Source organism: Haemorhous mexicanus, chromosome 31, assembly GCF_027477595.1.
Source record: "Haemorhous mexicanus isolate bHaeMex1 chromosome 31, bHaeMex1.pri, whole genome shotgun sequence".
NCBI lineage: Eukaryota > Metazoa > Chordata > Aves > Passeriformes > Fringillidae > Haemorhous > Haemorhous mexicanus.
This window is the reverse complement of record NC_082371.1, coordinates 1,611,921-1,629,764: the sequence shown is the minus strand read 5'-3', so window position 1 is coordinate 1,629,764 and position 17,844 is coordinate 1,611,921. Positions and strand designations below refer to the sequence as shown.

At 55.9% G+C, this 17,844-nt stretch overlaps 2 protein-coding genes and 1 long non-coding RNA gene across 4 annotated transcripts; 2 read left to right on the top strand and 1 right to left on the bottom strand.

Moving 5' to 3' along the window:
- Positions 1-393: 393 nt before the first annotated feature.
- SH2D2A (SH2 domain containing 2A) lies at positions 394-6,682 on the top strand. Of its 2 annotated transcripts, none has more exons than XM_059870890.1 (8): positions 394-1,224; positions 2,351-2,505; positions 2,646-2,821; positions 2,938-3,027; positions 3,135-3,306; positions 4,129-4,272; positions 4,476-5,027; positions 5,697-6,682. In XM_059870890.1, the coding sequence occupies exons 1-8, from the start codon at positions 969-971 to the stop codon at positions 5,817-5,819; spliced, it is 1,668 nt and encodes a 555-aa protein (XP_059726873.1). In that variant the 5' UTR covers positions 394-968; the 3' UTR covers positions 5,820-6,682. The 2 variants fall into 2 exon arrangements, with proteins under 2 accessions (XP_059726873.1, XP_059726874.1); XM_059870891.1 differs by lacking the exon at positions 394-1,224 and adding an exon at positions 1,275-1,737.
- On the bottom strand, positions 6,665-15,526 carry PRCC (proline rich mitotic checkpoint control factor). The gene is made up of 7 exons (XM_059870893.1): positions 14,929-15,526; positions 12,922-12,969; positions 11,482-12,060; positions 10,118-10,213; positions 9,063-9,206; positions 8,701-8,766; positions 6,665-8,151 (listed from the first exon to the last, which is right to left on the bottom strand). The coding sequence occupies exons 1-7, from the start codon at positions 15,376-15,378 to the stop codon at positions 8,065-8,067; spliced, it is 1,470 nt and encodes a 489-aa protein (XP_059726876.1). The 5' UTR covers positions 15,379-15,526; the 3' UTR covers positions 6,665-8,064.
- A 111-nt stretch (positions 15,527-15,637) lies between these two features.
- Positions 15,638-17,435, top strand: LOC132340097 (uncharacterized). Its single transcript, XR_009489812.1, has 2 exons — positions 15,638-15,910; positions 16,581-17,435. It is a non-coding gene; the product is annotated as an uncharacterized LOC132340097 (long non-coding RNA).
- Positions 17,436-17,844: the final 409 nt, after the last annotated feature.

Sequence of the window (17,844 nt, the reverse complement as noted above, 5' to 3'; positions counted from 1 at the left end):
GGAATAGATTCACTGTCAATATGATTTTGCTTTGTGTGATTGGTCAAAAAAGTGAGTTGTAACATTGAGTTCTTTGTCTACTACCAAGAATGTAAACTGCTAACATCTTCCCATTATCATAACCATGTCATGAGATTAATACTAAAAAATAAAACAGCTCAAAGCACACTCCTCACCAGTCTCATCCCATTTGTAATTCATACATAAACCTCCAACCAAAAACAGCCCCCCCATCCCTGTCCTGGTGCCATGGATGAGCCAGACCCTGCCCTAATCCCTGCCCTGACTCCCAATCCATGGGATCAGCAGGGCTGGCACTGCCCTCACCCTGGCTCCAGCTGGAGCCTGGCACCACCCAAGTGACAGTGGCAGAGGACACGTGGCACAGCCACGGCATTGGCAGCTCGGCTGCTGATGCCCCAGAACAGCCCAGCTCTGGCACCCAGAGTCTGAGGAAGGGAATGGTCCTGGATTGCACCGGGCCAGGACTGAACTCTGGCTCACAGTGTGAGCCTGGGCCCACCGAGCCTGCTGTCCCCTCCCTGCTCTGCTGTCCCCTCCCTGCTCTGCTGTCCCCTCCCTGCTCTGCTGTCTCCTCTGAACTCTGCTGTCTCCTCCCTGCCCTGCTGTCCCCTCTGAGCTCTGCTGTCCTCTCTGATTTCTGCTGTCCCCTCTGAGCTCTGCTGTCCCCTCCCTGTTTTGCTGTCCCCTCCCTGCTCTGCTGTCCCCTCTGCTGTCCCCTCTGCTGTCCCCCCTGAGCTCTGCTCTCCCTGTGCCCAGCACTGGCAGGTCCCAGGATGCAGACAGGACAGGAGGGACAATGACACCTTTGCAGGCTTGGACGTGCCGGTGGCCAGCTGGCCTCAATCCTCTCCTTGCCACAGACCAGCCTGCTGTGAGGCTGCCAGTGTCACCTGGCTGTCACCGCAGGGCCACCATGCCACCTTCCTGTGACGTTTCCCCATCACATGAAGGTTCTTGCAGCTTTGGTCGCTGCTTCCTGCCTGTGGCCGGCAGCAGAGGCAGAGCAGAGCAGGGCAGCGGGGCTTCCTCACTCTGCCTGTCACCCTGCCTGTCCCCTGCCCATCCCCTGTCCGTCCCCTGCCCATCCCCTGTCCATCCCCTGCCTGTCCTGCCTGTCCCCTGCCTGTCCCCTGCCCATCCCCTGCCTGTCCCCTGCCTGTCCCCTGCTCCTGCATCACCAGCCACGGACACCAAGCAGAGGTAAGAGCGTGGGTTGGGGGCTGGGGTTGGGTTTGCAGCCAAGCCAAGGAGTGAACCCTGAGCAGGGGACACTGGACAGGAGGTGCAGGGATGTCCCCCTGCCCAAAGGCAGGACAAAAGGCACATTGATGGCGTGAAAAGAGAGGGATGGGGTTCCCCTGCCCACGCCAGCCCTTCCAGTCAGATCTTACCCTCTCCAAACGGGGAAGTTCAGCCCGGAACTGTCTCACAGAGCAAAGCTTCCAGCCCGTTTCAGGGCTGATCTGACTCATTCCCTGCTCAGCAGTGCAGCATTTCAGAGGCACATCCTGCCCCAGGGAGCAAATCCCCTGAGCTGCCCCACCGAGGCCAAGGTGCTGGGCTGGGGGAGCAGGGCTGAGCCCCCCACCCCTGCCCAGCACCCCCACCCAGCTGGAGGATGCACAGCGAGCTGGGGACGGTGGCGTTGTCCCCAGCAGCCTGACCTGGGCAGGACCTGACCCGAATTCTCCTTCCCAGCACTCTCTGAGCTGGGTGAGTGCAGTTTGGGGTGTTTTGTTGCTCTTTATTGACACCCCCCTCACCTTCCCCTGCCTGTAGGAGTGCAGGGCTGGGCTGGGCACTGCTGCAGGTTAAAGGTGGAGCTAGGATGCCCCTTGCTCTCAGAAAAGGTGGCTGGATCCCCTTGCTCTCAGACAAGCCTGGACCCACTCCTCTGATTCAGCTTTGCCTCCCAGATCCAGCCAACCCCAGCATCTTCCACCCCCTCCAGCATCTGCTGGGGATTAACGTTGTTTTGCTGGGTGTTGGCAGCTCAGGGTCAAGCTCAAGGTCCCTCAGGAGCTGCTCAGCCTCTCCCTCCCCTACGCAGGGCTGAGCTGACACACTGAGGGGCAGGAGGATTCACATGCTCCCTCCTGAGCTCCTCCCCACCTACATCACTGTCCCCCCTTCTCCTCTGGGGTGCCAAGGTCACTGTCCCTCCCCATCACAAAGGCTGGGGAGGATCGGGGTGCTGAGCTTGGGGAGCACCAGGTGAAGGTGATGGTGACAGCAGGGCCTGTGGGGGTGTCTTGGAGCCCCCCAGTGCTCTCCCCAAAGGAAGCCCCCCTGTCCTGAGCCTTTTCCTCCCCATTCCCTGGGACAGGGCACTCCATGGATGACGACCGGCCCCTCTTCACCACCTTCAAGCCCCTCGGTGAGGACAGCACAGCCAGAGCCAAGGCAGCACCCACCAGCACCCCCAGCCAGCCCCAGGGCACCTCAGAGCAGTCACCAGGACACCACAGCAGACATGGCAGGGTAGGACATGGGGACACGAGGGTGGACAGAGCCCAGCTCACCCTCCCAGTGCTCCCACGCCCTCAGGGGCTGTGCTGGGAGCCGAACATCCTCGCTGCGTGTCCTCCCGTGAGCTCCCGGTGCCGTCCCCTTCCCTCCAGGTCCCTCCAGGTTTCTGGTCAGCCCCAGCAGCCCAGTCCCTGCCCGAGGGGGAGCCGTGGCCGGAGCGGGGGGCGCTGCGTGCCCGCACCAGGCTGTGGTTCGAGCAGACACAAGCGCAGAGCTTGGGGCCCGAGGGGGAGCTCCCCTCGTGGTTCCATGGCTTCATCAGCCGCAGGTGAGCCAGGGGGAGGCCAGGGCGGGGAACGGGGCCAGTGTCTCCTCCCCTGGGGAGCTGGACACTGGATCACACGGAGGGGATGAGGTTGAACGGCTCAGCGTCCCTTCCCGCAGGGAGGCAGAGGAGCTGCTGCAGGATCAGCCCCTGGGCTGCTTCCTGGTCCGCTTCAGCGAGAGCACCGTGGGCTTCGTGCTGTCCTACAGGTGAGGCAAAGCTGCAGCCCTGGCCGAGGGAGGGGCCGAGCAGCTCTGTCCCCTCCTGGCGGCTGTGCCCATGCCGTGCCGTGCCGTGCCATGCCATCTCCCGCCAGGGGCAGGGATCGCTGCCGGCACTTTGTCCTGGACCAGCTGCCGGACGGGCGCTACGTGATCCTGGGCGAGCGCAGCGCCCACGCCGGGCTGGCGCAGCTGCTGCGGCACCACGCCACGGCCCCGGTCACGCCGTACCACGAGTTCCTCACCGTGCCCCTGCCCTGCGGACGGGTGAGTGCCGGCCCCGAGAGCCCCCCAGCGCCCCTGCAGATTGGAATATTTACCAATCTAGCCGGACAGGACGTGCCTGAGCTTGTCTGGCCCTTGGTGCTGAACTAAATTGTGGCAACTGTGGTGTTTCACCCCAGAGACACTTTTGGCCAGCTGGATGTTGCAGCTGAGCACTTGGAGGCAAGTCCAGGCTTGCAGGAGCTCTGGTGGTGGGATGGAGCTTCCCCCCATAACAGGGTCTGCTCCTCGGGTTTCCCTCTGGTGGAGAAGCTTTAAGGCAATGGGGAAGGAAAGGAGTCGGTTCTGATGGAGGGTTTGGATCCAGAGCTTTATTCTGGCCTCTGAATCCAGCACCAGCTCCAACAGAACTCCTGAACCATGTGGTTGCTATGCCTTTTAACCCCGGGGAGAAGGGAGGGAAAGGGTAGGGAGCCACCAGCCAGGTACAGGAGAGGAGGTCTCAAGGGACAAAGGACACCTGGATGGCCCAGTGTCCCCCTGGGGGTAGAGAGCATCCTTTGAACCTGCCAATCACTCCAGGCCCTTCTGGAGTTCCAGGACTGACAGACAGTGCTGGGAGGGGAAAGGAGAGATGACTGACACAACTGGCAGGGAATTATCAGTGGAGGGACCAGAGGTTCTAGGGTAAACCCTGAAATCACAACGGATTTTCCCAAGCTGGGGAATACAGCCAAGGGAAATCCAAGCATCACAAAAGCCATGGTTGGAAGCCACCCTGGCCAGCAGGAGCAAGGGGCCAGCGCCTAGCTGGGTGTGCCCTGACCACGCACCCATCCCGACACCTCTCTGCTCTCCCCGCAGAAGGATGAGCCCCGAGGGCGGCCACAGCCCCCGGCTGGCGGTGATGCTGCACATCCCCCAGCGAGCCAAGCAGCGGCCAAGCTCCCAGAGTACAGCCCCGTGTCCCTGGAGCCCCCCAGAGCCGAGGGCGGCTCCGCCAGGGAGGTAATGGGACAGGGGGGATGGAGGCACTGCCCAAGGACAGCATGGGAGGGGGGATGCAGTGACACCCACTCCCAGCCCTCACCTCTGCCAGGGAGGTAATGGGGCAGGGGGGATGGAGGCACTGCCCAAGGACAGCATGGGAGGGGGGATGCAGTGACACCCACTCCCAGCCCTCCCTCCCCCCTGTCCCATCTCTCCCCCAGGCTCCCGGTGCTCCGCCGTCGCTCCCTGCCAAGAGCAGCTCCCGGGGCGTGGCTCGGGGGCTGCACAGCCCCTCCGGCAGCGCGGCAGCCCCCGAGGTTCCCTACGCCCAGGTGCACAAAGAATCCGCCCGGCCCGAGCCCCCCGAGGCCAAGTACCAGCAGCTCATGTGCTTCCATGTCTACGCTGAGCCCCGTGAAGAGATCGACCCCGAGGCCCAGGAGCCCACCCCCGGGGCACCCATCCCCGAGGGACCCCCCACCCCCGGGGGACCCTTCCCCGACGAGCCCATCCCCTTCTATGCCATGGCCCGCGGCTGGAGCCGCCGTGCCAGCCCCGAGAACATCTACTCCGAGGTGGCACTGGCCCGGCAGGATGTGCCTGCCCGGCCCCCCACGGCCCCCCAAAACGCCTTCTCCACGCTGCCCCCCAAAGCCCGGCCCCACCGCCGGCTCTTCCGCAGCATTTCCAGCCAGGACTGCAAGAGGAGGCAGCTCTCGGCGGCTCCCAGAACACACAGGGAGGACAGAGGAGCTTCCAGCACGGGCACACAGGTGGGTGGGTCCCCAGGGCAGGTGATGGCTCTAGAGCTCAGCCCCAGCACGAGTGAAGGCTCCGGGAGTCTGAGGGATCGGGGTTGGCTCCACACCAGGAGCACAGGGAACCTGAAATGGTTCAGGTTGGAAAGCCCATCCTATTCCACCCCCTGCCAGGGGCAGGGACACCTTCCATGATGCTCCAAGCCCTCTCCAACCTGGCCTGGAACACTTCCAGGGATGGGGCAACCACAGCTTCTCTGTGCCAGGCCCTCCCCACCCTCATAGGGAAGAATTCCTTCCCAATATCCCACCTAACACTGGCAGGGGGAAAAATTCCTTCCCAATATCCCACCTAACTCTGGCAGGGGGAAAAATTCCTTCCCAATATCCCACCTAACTCTGGCAGGGGGAAAAATTCCTTCCCAATATCCCATACATCTGTTCCCTCTGGCAGTGGGAAGAATTCCTTCCCAATATCCCACCTAACTCTGGCAGGGGGAAGAATTCCTTCCCAATATCGCAGCTATCCCTGGCAGCAGGAAACCACTCCCCCTTGACCTGTCACTCCAGGCTCTTACAAAAACTGGGTCCCTGTCCCAAAGCCAAGGGCTGGGAGGGTGAAAGACCAAGCCTGTGCTGTTTCCTGGCTCCCAAACTCACCCTCTGTCCCTGGGACTCCCCCAGGCTGTCCTGACCCCTGAGCTGGAGCTGGATGACCCCGTGTACAGCAGGAGCACACCCAGGGACCTGCACCCCACAGCCACAGCTGAGAACGTGTATGAGCAGCTGCCTGGGGACTGCCCCTAAACCACCTGGACAGCACCTGGCTCCCAGGCAGGAGGAACCTCAGCCTCCACCTCACTGCAGGAAGCCCTTGGCCCTGGGAGGAGAGCTCCAAGGCTGCTGTTGGCCCCAGCTGGCAGTGCCAATCTGCTCTTCCAGCTTCCCAACCCTGCTGGACAGCACAGGGGAGAGCCTTACCTTACCCATGAACACATTCCAAGAGACTTCTGTTAATGAAATGAGGGGAAAAGGCTGTTACAGGAAAAACAGGGATGAGTTTGGCACAGTTGGTGCATGCAGTTGGATATTAAATTGGTCAGAAACTGGAGTGATGCTACACTGAACCTCCCCAGCCTGCAGCCAACACTCCAAGCCCTGCCTGCTTCCTCAGCCACAAAATCTGGGACGACACCACTGTCCCAGGGCTGTCCCGTGGGGCACAAACCCTGGCGAGCCCCAGTGGAGCTGGGCAGTGCCAGTGGTGCTCCCAGCCCAACAGGAGCAGGGAGCCAGGATGGCCAAAGCCCTGGCTTGGAGGGAAAAGGAGGGCTGGGGGACTGCAGCTGTTTTATCTCGGGGAAAATTCACTTCTGACCTTTCACAAAGCTGAATTCTGTTACTCTTAGAGGGCTGAAAGTGGAACACGAGCCCTTGGAACTTCCCTTGGTGCTAAACCCAAGCCATTACCCCAAGGAGAAATGGAAAGGGGAACGTGGGAGTTCCAGCCCCTCCACTGCAAAATCCCCAGGCCAAGAGGGTACCTGGATGAGGATCTGAGCCCCTGGTGATGGAAACAGGGCTGGATTTAGAAATATGTTCCTTCAGCAAATCTCTTCTGGGAGGATTTCACTGTACATACAAGATATGAATAAATTACTCAACAGTAACTTTATTCTGATCATTCAAATACTCAAAACAGGCTCTGCAAAGTACTAAACATACAGGGAGCTAAACTAAAAATGAGATTAGTTTAAAACCTTCTAAGAAAAGACTTCAGTCATGGGGGTTTGCCTGTTTTTAAGAGGTAACATGGGAGAAAAAACACCTCTTGGGAGTTCTTCTTACCAGAATAACAAATATTGGCCATTTGAGCCAAATAAAACCCAGATTGGTGGGAGTATAAATTAAATAACCCGGCCAGCTCTCTGCTCCCTTCAGCATCACATGCTTTGGTGAACAACAAAGTGATGCCACAGATTTGGATCCATGGATTGGGCCAGCAGAGCTGCACAGGATTTGCAGTCGCATCACCTTGACAGAATTCCTTAAACAAAAAAAAAAAAGGTTTGATTTGAAGAAATTAGGGCTGGGCAGTCTCCTCTTCCCAGCCAGGAGGGTAAAGTCAACACCTAATTGAAACAGAATTGATACAAACAAGCTGGAAAAAAAAATTACAGTTGGCAGCTCTCCTCTGTGTCTGCCCAGAGGAAACTGCAGAGCTCAGTCCCAGGCAGCCACACGTGGGACACTGGGACACTTTGATGAGTCTGAGAACAGCCTGGGGCAGGACAGGAGGCCTTGGGCTGGGGGAGAAGGAAAGAGGAGGAAAAAGGAAGGACAATATACATGCACACACGGCTCAGGGTAACCCAAAACCCTGAGTGTGCCAGGCAGGAGAACCTCCCCTCCATGTGTGGTGCTTCCCCTGGCACAGGCTCTGACCTGCACGAGGGTGCCCCCTCAGCATGGCTCAGCCTGTGGAGCCCAGAGCAAAAACACCCAATTAAAAACCAGGATATCAAAATTACTCAAAATTCTTGACATGAGAGGAGTGCTGGAGCAGCCCAGACACGAGGAAACAGCTGTGAGGACATCTTAAAGGTAAGGACAAAATAAAAATTCCAAAGCCAGGCTTGCTCTTGGAACTCACCGTGTTTTAGAAAGGAAAACTACACTCTCAATGCACAGCAAGTCCAAGAGAGGAGCAAAGTGGGAACTGGGAGTTTATTGAGCCTCTGCTGAAGGGTCAGGAGGCCCAGCCTGTTCCCTCAGGACAGGAGCTGCAGCCTCACACCCAGCACGTTCCCCGCGGTGCCTCGGGACCGTCCTTGGCCGCTGGGAACCTTCCACGTGATCGTTTACAAGGAGGGAGGGGAAGGATTACAGGTGGAGGTTCAGGACCTGCTTGCAATGCCCCTTCTTCCTGCCAGGCCAGGGAGTGCAGTGTCCTCCCAGCCCCACGCTGGGGCCTGGCTGATCTCCAGGAGGCCAGCAGACACCGGACACAGCAGGTCACCCGGGACGCCAGCCAAAAAGCAGGACAGATGTGTCAGAATCCGTACTTGGCTTGAGTCTGCCTTCTGCTGAGCTTGTTCTCAGACCATGTGTTTTTCAGTTCCAGCTCCCTCTCCTTGGCCTGCAGAGATGGAGAGGATGCTGTTACCCTCTGTGTTTCAGTGACTCAGCAGCATTCCTGCCTCCTCTGGCCCCGCTCATGTGGATTAGGGAGCCCTTCAGCCAGAAGCCTCGTTACAGGGGTTTGCACAATCATCCTGACAGAGGCCTGGATTAATTGGGACACACAGGCATCTCATTCATGCTGAAAAGCAGCTTCTCGTGGGGACAGGGGTTTGCACAATCATCCTGACAGAGGCCTGGATTAATTGGGATGCACAGGCATCTCATTCATGCTGAAAAGCAGCTTCTCGTGGGGACGGGCTCAGCAGCCAACCCTGGGGCAGAATCCAGGACAGGATCCCAGGGCCTCAGAACGTGCAGGAAGGGCAAAGCAAAGCTGAAAGCTCAGGACTGGGACCCCCTCAGGGCCAGGACTTACCTCTGGCCCCACTGGGTCTCACCAGGGGGTTCTCAGGGACAGCCCCTGGTCCCCACCTCCAGCACCCCAGCCTTGTGTTGCCCTGCAGTTCTGCTGGATGAGCTCACTCACCACAGGGAGGCCACTCACCTGATGGATCAGGTATGTGATCTGGTGTTTTCTCCTCTGCTGTCCTGTGGGCTGATCTCCTTTTTTCTGGAAGGCAGAAAGAGGTGAAGTGGTCAGCCTGGAGAGGTGCTTGGACAGCAGACCAAGGCAAGGGCCTGCACAGAGCCATCCCAAGCAGCATTTGTTCCTTATTAAACTGCAGATTCCTGGGGCTGAAGCACTCCTGGCTGCCCCCACACCCACATGCTGTGTTCTGAGGAACTCCACTAGTCTCACATGTCATTATTTACCCTCCCTGGTGACTGCCCAGCACCCAGCACAGCTCCAGCTGGATTTGGGGCACTGAGCAGAGGCTCCAAGCACAGCCCATGCCCTCCACCCACCTTGCTGAATGACTTCATGGTCTTCTCCTCTGTCAAGGATTTGGTCAGCCACTGCTGGGCCCCGCTCAGCTGGTCGTCACCTTTGATATCCACAAAGTTGATCTCCTCCCTCCCACGATTCCGCTTGCCCTGCAGACGTTTGAACTGAAGGAAGAACAGAAGAGCTGGAATTACACTCAGCACTGACCTGACACGAGGCACAGCAAACAGTTTTCCTGCTGGGGATTTGATCTTTTGGAGATTTTCAGCGTGCTGTACATGAGAGTATCTAAAACTACTTAGCATGAAGGTTATAATCTCATTTTCCTATGCAGAAAGCAGCATTTGCTCCTGCTTCCAGGCAGCGCTCATCCCTGTGCTGGCACTGCTGAGGCACCTCCAATCCTAGGGTCAGTGTGGGGCCCCTCATGACAAGAAAGAGATTGAGGAGCTGGAGCATGTTCAGAGAAGCAAACAAAGCTGGGGAAGGGGTGGAGCACCAGGGGAGGCTGAGGGGGCTCAGCCTGGAGAGAAGGAGGCTCAGGGGGGACCTTCTGGCTCTGCACAACTCCCTGACAGGAGGGGACAGCCAGTGAGCTCTGCTCCCAGGGAACAACGGACAGGACAAGAGAAAATGGCCTCAAATTGTGCCAGGGTTAGATGAGGTTGGATATAGGGAAAATTCCTCCACCCAGAGGGTTGTCCAGCCCTGACACAGGCTGCCCAGTGCAGTGGTGAAGTCCCCACCCCCAGAAGGATTTAAAAGCCACATGGATGTGGCACTTGGGGATGTGGTTTAGTGGTGGCCTCGGCAGTGCTGGGTGATGGTCTTGGAGGCCTTTTCCAACCTCAACAATTGATGCTATTCTGTACTTATCAGGCCTGCAGACCCAGCTGGAGCAGGACCCCACACGTGCCCAAATCACAGCACGAGGCCCCCCAGAAAAACCACCCAGCCCAAACCCCTGGAGACCCAGGCTGTGCTGGGGGGCAGGAGTGTGGCTGCCAAGAGGGTCCTGTGTCCTGGGAGAGCTCAAAGTCAAATTCCACAGGGGGACAGAAAATGAAGTGCCAACCGCTTCGTCGTCGATGAAGGAGGAGTCGGTGCTGCTCTCCTGTGGTGAGGCCTGGGCTGGTTCCACCTCGGGGTAGTACCCACTGCTGTAGTAATCCTGGCAGGGAAAAGGAAACCAGCTTGGCATGAGAGCAATCCTGGAGTGGCACCGAGCCACAGACTACCCCATGGGCTGATTCTATGAGAGGGACAAAGCAACAAATGCTCTGAGAGGCTTCTCACAAGGGTCTGGAGTGACAGGACAAGGGGCAGAGGGCAGGGCTGGATGGGATATTGGGAAGGAATTGTGCCCTGTGAGGGTGGTGAGGCCCTGGCACAAGTTGCCCATAGCAGCTGTGGCTGGTGCATCCCTGGAAGTGCTTAATGCCAGGTTGGACAGGGCTTGGAACAACCTGGGGTAGTGGAAGATGTCTCTGCCCATGACTGGATGGGCTTTAAGGTCCTTTCCAATCCAAACCAGTCTGGGATTCTATTTATTAGAATTCTATTTATTAGAATTATTAGATACAACCAGGGCTCAGACACCAGCTCCAGTGAGCCCTGACTCTGCACCCTCAAATCCAGGGCATTTTCATAGGAGTGCAGCTGTTAAACATCTGTCCAGCAAAGAACACCTGCAGCTTTCATGCTGTAGGGATCCCCTTGTGCCCGGTGCTGTGGCTCCCTGTGTCAGACAGCTTGGGCTGGATTCCCTGCCCTGTGTCCCAGGCAGCTCCCAAGGGCTGCATTCCCTGCCCAGGTATCTCACACAGGCTGCATTCCCTGCCCCATGCCCCAGGTATCCCACACAGGCTGCATTCCCTGCCCTGTGCCCCAGGTATCTCACACAGGCTGCATTCCCTGCCCTGTATCCCAGGTACAGGCTGCATTCCCTGCCCCGTGCCCCAGGTATCTCACACAGGCTGCATTCCCTGCCCCGTGCCCCAGGTATCTCACACAGGCTGCATTCCCTGCCCTGTGCCCCAGGTATCTCACACAGGCTGCATTCCCTGCCCTGTATCCCAGGTATCTCACACAGGCTGCATTCCCTGCCCTATGTCCCAGGCCCCTCACACAGGCTGCATTCCCTGCCCCATGCCCCAGGTATCTCACACAGGCTGCATTCCCTGCCCCGTGCCCCAGGTATCTCACACAGGCTGCATTCCCTGCCCTATGTCCCAGGCCCCTCACACAGGCTGCATTCCCTGCCCAGGCACCTCACACAGGCTGCTTTCCCTGCCCTGTATCCCAGGTACAGGCTGCATTCCCTGCCCCATGTCCCAGGCCCCTCACACAGGCTGCACTCCCAGCAGCAGCCAGTAACCAACTCGAGCCACTCAAGCTCGTGCTCAGAGCCCTCCCCTCCCCTCTGGCCAGCAAACCCACCTGGTAGTAGCCCCCAGGCTCTCCGTAGGCAGGGGGGAACTGCCCATAGGGCTGGCTGCTGTAGTCCTCACCAGCTTTGGGTGCCCAGCTGTGCTGAACTCCACTGGGGCCCACTCCTGTCTTGAACTCCAGCGGGGCATTAGCGGCCGCGTCCTGGAACTGGGGCTGCGGCTCCGTGCCGGGAGGAGGCTCCTCCGAGCCCGCCGTGCCCGGGTACAGGTAGGGCTCGGTGCCCACGGTGCCAGGCTCGCTCCTGTCGGACAAGGAGAAGTAGTTCTCTGGCTGCAGCTCCTCGTCGCTGTCCTCCTCCTCCTGGGTGATCTGCTTGGTTACCTGCAGCGCCGCGCTCTTGGCCGCCGCCTTGATGGCCGACGGGGACGGAGTGGTGGGCACGGCCGGCTTGGGCACGGCTTTGGGTTTGGAGGAAGAGCTCGGGGTCTTGGCAGGCTTGGAGTCGGAGGAGTTTTCTCCTGCTTTCCTGGAGAAGGCGTAGGGCAGGAGCAAGCGATTGGTCTCTTTCACTGGCGTGTTTTTGGGCTGAGGAAGCAGAGCGGACAAGCCGGAGCCCTCGCTGCGTCCCTGGTGACGTCCACGCAGGGCAAACGGATCACAGAAAGAAAAGAGGGAGATTATTCACTTTACCTGACTTCCTGCCAATTATCTCCCCCAATTCTAACGCTTCTTGTGGGTTTCTCACTGTTTGGCCACTCTGAATACACTGCACAAAAGCCAGGGGGATTCTGAAGGGGGGGTTTTAAAGGGAAATGTGAATGTTGCAAATATCTGCCCAATTCCCAAATTAGTGCCTCTTTAGCCAAGACTTAAATTGGTGAAATTGCCCAAAAGAAAGGACTTAAAAACCCACAGGATCTCAGGAATATCCCTAAAGCCATGAGGTGATCAGAGCAGATGATTTACACAAGGTGATCAGTGTGGACAAATAGATCTCAGAAAGAAAAGAGGGGGATTATTCACTTTTCATGACTTACTGCCAATTATCTCCCCCAATTCTAACACTTCTTGTGGGTTTCTCACTGCTTGGCCACTCTGAATACAAAAGCCAGGAGGATTCTGAAGGGAAATGTTGCAGATATCTCCCCAATTCCCAAATTTATGCCTCTTTAGTCAAGATTTAAACTGGTGAAGAGCCCAAAAAAAGTGTGGGAATTCTTAAAATCAGAGAGTTTTAGGAAAGGTGTAAAAGGTAGGGCAATATTTTTATGTTTTATTCCTGGGGGGCAATAAAAAGGTAAAAAAATTATTTATTTCAATGTTTTATTCGTGGGGGGCAATAAAAAGGACTTGAAAAAATCCATGGGATTTTAGGAATATTCCTAAAGCCACAAGGTGATCAGAGTGGATGATTTACACAAGTAGAAGCCCAAGAGTCAAATACTTTTTCCCATGAAAATTGTTTTACCAAGTGCCCTTGTTATTTACCTGAAGAGTATTTTTTTTCTTTGCTGGTTCATCTTCCTCTGAATCTGACTGAGAGAGAAAACCAGAGCTCAGCACAACTTGAGACGCCAAACTAAAAAACTCATGTTAATAAATCCCAGGAAAATAAACCCAAAGGGAGGGAAGAACTGCAGGTGCACAGCTACAGGTCAGGGACAGAGTTACTGGAAAGGAAGCACAAACCACACAGAGGATGCAAAGTTCACTGCAGGGATACAAAGAATTGTTCTCAGTAATGCTGAAATTGCTAAATATCTGGTTAAAACTTGTGTGGAAAGCCTGGCTGGCATCAGAAAAGGAATCTTTATAATTTCATGGCTCCTCAGAGAACTTGGAAGAGGCAGCAGGGACTGAGGGCTTTTGCCAGTTTGTCTCCAAATCATGAACCAGGGAAAGACAAGGAATGTGCATAAATAAAGAAAATTTGGGGTGACTGTAAACCCACGTGCTGGTTTGGGAGAGAGGAGATGCTGCAGCTGCCCTGGAGCATCTCCAGGGGGTGAACTACAGCCATAGGAGGGATTTTAAGGAGAAACAGGGAACAACTGAGGATGGCAGCCACAGGCCAAGGGACCTCCAGGAACCCCAAGTGGGAACTGCTCACACCAGCTCCAGTTTAAGGTATTTTTCATCCCTTCCAAATTCATTTGCTCAACACTGAGAACCTGCAGACTGTGTGGTCACAGCAGAGCACACAGAGGGGTGAGGAGGAACAGACCCCTGCTCATTCGAGCTGCCTGGAATCCCAGCACCCTGCTGCAAGGAGCTGAACAAAAAGTGGCTCTGAGGGACTGGGATATCCCTCACCCCTCTATCCCAAAGGCTGAACCTCCAGAGCTCCGGGTGTGCAATTTGCCACCCTGGAATGGTGATTGGGAGCAGGAAGGGATGGGGAACCTGTGTCCCCTCCCCCCCTTTCTGTGACCCCCCCGGATGCAGCACTGACCTCACCTGGGCTCCCCCAAAGTGCTGCCAGGCCACGATCAATGGACACAGTTTATAAATCCACCTGTCCCCATGGAAATGACCCCAGGCTCCCAGTTCAGCTCTTCCCACAGCCACACCAAAACCAGTGACAGGGCCATCACCTCCACATGGCAACAGGCCAGGTTGGGCCAACCTGGGCTAGTGGAAGCTGTCCCTGCCTGTGGGCACTGTGGAACAGGAGTTTTAAGGGTCTCTTCCAACCCAAACCACTCCAGGATGCCAGGTGCTGGTTTAGGTAAGATATTAGGAAAAAATTCTTCTGTCAAGGCAGTGAGGCCGTAGCACAGGTGCCCAGAGAAGCTGTGGCTGCCCCTGGATCCCTGGAAGTGTTCTAGGCCAGGCTGGACAGGGCTTGGAGCAGCCTGGGACAGTGGAAGGTGAGTGGAACAAGATGGGCATTAAGGTCCCTTCCAGGCCAAACCATTCCATGATTCTGTGACAGTGCTGTCCCAGAGAAAATGAGCAGTGGGGAGAGGATGAAACCTCATCAGCAGGGATCCCGACTTAAAAAACAGATGGAAAGGGAGCTGCCTTTCCCTGCCCTCGCTGTCTGGGTTCACAAGCCCTGCACGGCATAGTAATTACAAAAAACCCCCAAACTCACAAAATGAGAGGGAAATGGTCATCAAAAAGTTTGGAAGATGCCCGAAGCCTTTAGACAAATAAGCAATAAACTGACTGAAAAATCCATCACCTGCACAGAAAACAAAAGATGCTTTTGGGCTACAACGCCCTGCAGCTCCACATCACCAACTCGTTAACTCCAGGAATAAGAAGGGTGCAGATAATCTGGGTTTGGCTGCATTATGATTATAAATAAGGTTTCTATATCAGTTTAATTCTGCAAAGCGCTTAAGCATTAGGGCAGGCAGCCAGGACAAATCTCCCCAAGGATGACACAACAATAGATCCCGGTACCTCGGAGTGACAGAGCGAGGGAAGAGCCCCGCGGGGGGAAGTTTCACCCCCGAAGGGAAGGGCTCGGGTTTGTTCCATACTCACATCCCCCTTGTGCAGCTCGGGCGCCGCGATCCGCACCGGCTCCGTCCTCTTCTTTGGCTTGGGGAGGCCCAAACCCGCCCCGGGGGAGGCAGCGGGGGGCGGGCTGAGGGGGGAGGCGGCGGTGCCCGCGTTCCTGGGGGGCGGCAGGAGGAGCCCCCTTGCCCGGGGGGGCTCTGTGGCCCCGTCCCCGCTGGCAGCCGGCTCGGAGGGGCTCTCGGTGCCGGCCTGGCCCGGCGGGGCGCTGCCGAAGCCGCTCAGGGTGGGCGGAGGGCCCATGAGGAACGCCGGGGGCACCGCGGGGGCTCTGGGCGGGGGCAGCGCGGCGAAAAGCCCCCGGGATGAGGGCTGCTCGGCCGCGGCCGGGGGAGAGTCGGCGGCTTCCTCCTCCTCGCCCGCAGGCTCTTCGGCATCGCTGTCCTCCTCGCTGCTGGCGTAGGCCACGAGGGACATGGCCCCGGGGAGGGCGGCCCTTGGCGGGCAGTAGCCGCTACGCGAGGCCGGGGATCCACCCTCCGCGCTAGGCCGCACCGCCGCCGCGCCTTCAGCGCCCGCAGCGGGGAAGAAGGGGCAGGCGGGGGCGAGGCTACGCCGCCATGGCGGCCCCTCCCCGTGCGGCGGCGGGGCCGCGGAGCGAGGCAAGGCGACGGCGGCGGCTCCGCGCTCCCGGTAATGGCTGCCGGCAGCGCCCCGCTGCCCGCGCTGCTGCCGCGCAGGACTACAACTCCCGGCGTGCACCGCGAGTAGCGGTGGGCCCGCCTCCTTGTGTGCTCCGCCGCGAGGCACCACGGAAAATGTAGTCGGTGGTGCCACGCGGCGGGACCGGGACAAGGCCCGGGCACAGCGGGGATGCGGGACGGGGATGAGGCTGAGGATGGAGAGGAGGGCGAGGAGGCAGAAGGGCCCTCCAGAGCCCTGGATTAATTGCCCAACAGAGCCCTGAGCTGGGCCTGCGGCTCCCGGTGTGTCCCGGTGCAGTGTCACGGTGAGACACGGACCGGGCTCTCCCCTCCTGGCACGGTTCGGGTACGATCGGTGCTGCCGGCCCGATTCCGGCTGGACAGGAATTCAGGAGGCCTGGCCAGGAGCTGGTTTATCCCTCGGCACTCTGCTGAGTTTTGGTTTGACGCCTTTGGCCTCCTCCTGGCTCCTCCTGGCCTTGCTAAAGCCACGAGCCGGGCTGGAATTTGGGTCCCCAGCACCCAGGGAAGCGAGCTGCACGAGTGGTTGTTATATGTAATAAATGAAAAAGCTGAGTTAATAATAACAATAATAATGAAAGCAAAATGGAGATAAACGAGGAGCGTAGCCTGAACCCTGCGTGGTTTGGAGCGGGGTGAAATCCAGCCCCGTCCCACCCCCGCTGGCCTGAGGAGTGTTAAAAATACAGCTTTAAAAATAGGTTAAAAATAGGCATGGAGGCCTTGGGGAGCACGGGAGGGTTCCAGGAGCTGGGACACACGAGTTCCATTGTCCCCCGTGTGAAAAATGTGTATTTTATGATTGGCTTTTCGCAAATATTAAAATGAATATTGTATGTTTTATGTTAGAAAGTTATGCTGTGTTAATTTCCTTAAGTAGTGTGTTAAATATACTTTTAGGTTATAATATGATGTTAAAATAGAAACTATGCTATGTATGATATTTTTTTTAAGAAAGGAATGAGGAATCCCCACCGAGATGGCAGCCACAGGACACCTAAATCTCTCAGAGAAAAAGAATTTATTGCTCCATTATCAGAAGAAATTAACTTCTTCCTGCCTTCAGGATTCAGAGGAAGGAGCTGACACTGCCCAGACAGAATCCTGTATTGGAATGGAATTGATGCATCATGGATGAGGTGTATGAATATGCAACAGGCTGTTGCTGTTAAGGGTTAATCCTCTGGGTCTTTTTTCCATTTATTTTACCCAGAAAAAGGTACCTGGACCGTCCATAACTCTTTATTTTTATTGTCTGATATTATCCTAACCCTAATTGTCCAAATTTTTATTACTCTAATTTTATTGCTATTTTTATAACCATTTTATTACTATTAAACTTTTAAAATGTTAAAAACAAGTAGAAATCTAAACTATGCTACGTAAGATACTTTTTTAAAGAGAAAATTTAAGTACACCAAAATAACAGCCACAAAACACCTAAATCTTTAAAAAAACTTGTTGTTCCATTATTAGAAAAAACTTCTTCCTACCTTGTTTAGCCCTAAAGACACTGTCAAGGTTAAGAAGAAGAAGTTAACACTGACCAAACAAAATCCTTTTTTTAAATAGAATTTATACAGCATGTATGAATATGCAACAAACTATTACGTTTAAAAGTTAATCCTGTGTTAACTCTGTCCTTTTCCAGGCTTATTTTACCCAGAAAAAGGTACATGAACTGTCTGTAACTCTTTGTTTTTATTGTCTTGTGTTATCCTAACCCTAATTGTCCCAATTTTTATTACTCTAACTTTATTGCTATTTTTATAACCATTTTATCACTATTAAACTTTTTAAATGTTCAAACCAAGTGACTGGTGTTTTTCACAAATCCTCATTTCCCTTTGTCCCTTTTTCCATAGCAGGTGGAAATTCCTGGATGCTGCTCTCAGCAGTAGGATCCTGCCCTCAGCCCTGACCTTGGATTATTTATTTGTGTTATTTGCAGCTCCTCAGGAGAAATTCAGCCAAGGAAAGCATGAGGGGATGGAGAGAAAAGAGCCCAGCCCAGGAACCCCGACTGCCAGGTCAGGGTGGGGCTTCTGGTTTTACAGAATTTAATCTGGGTTTGATCCCAGGTTTGGTCTGAAATGGGGACTAAGGTGACAATTTATTCAATCCCAACCTATTGGGACTAAGGTGACAATTTATTTAACCCCAATTTATTGAACCCCAATTTATTGGAACTAAGGTGACAATTTATTTAATCCCAACC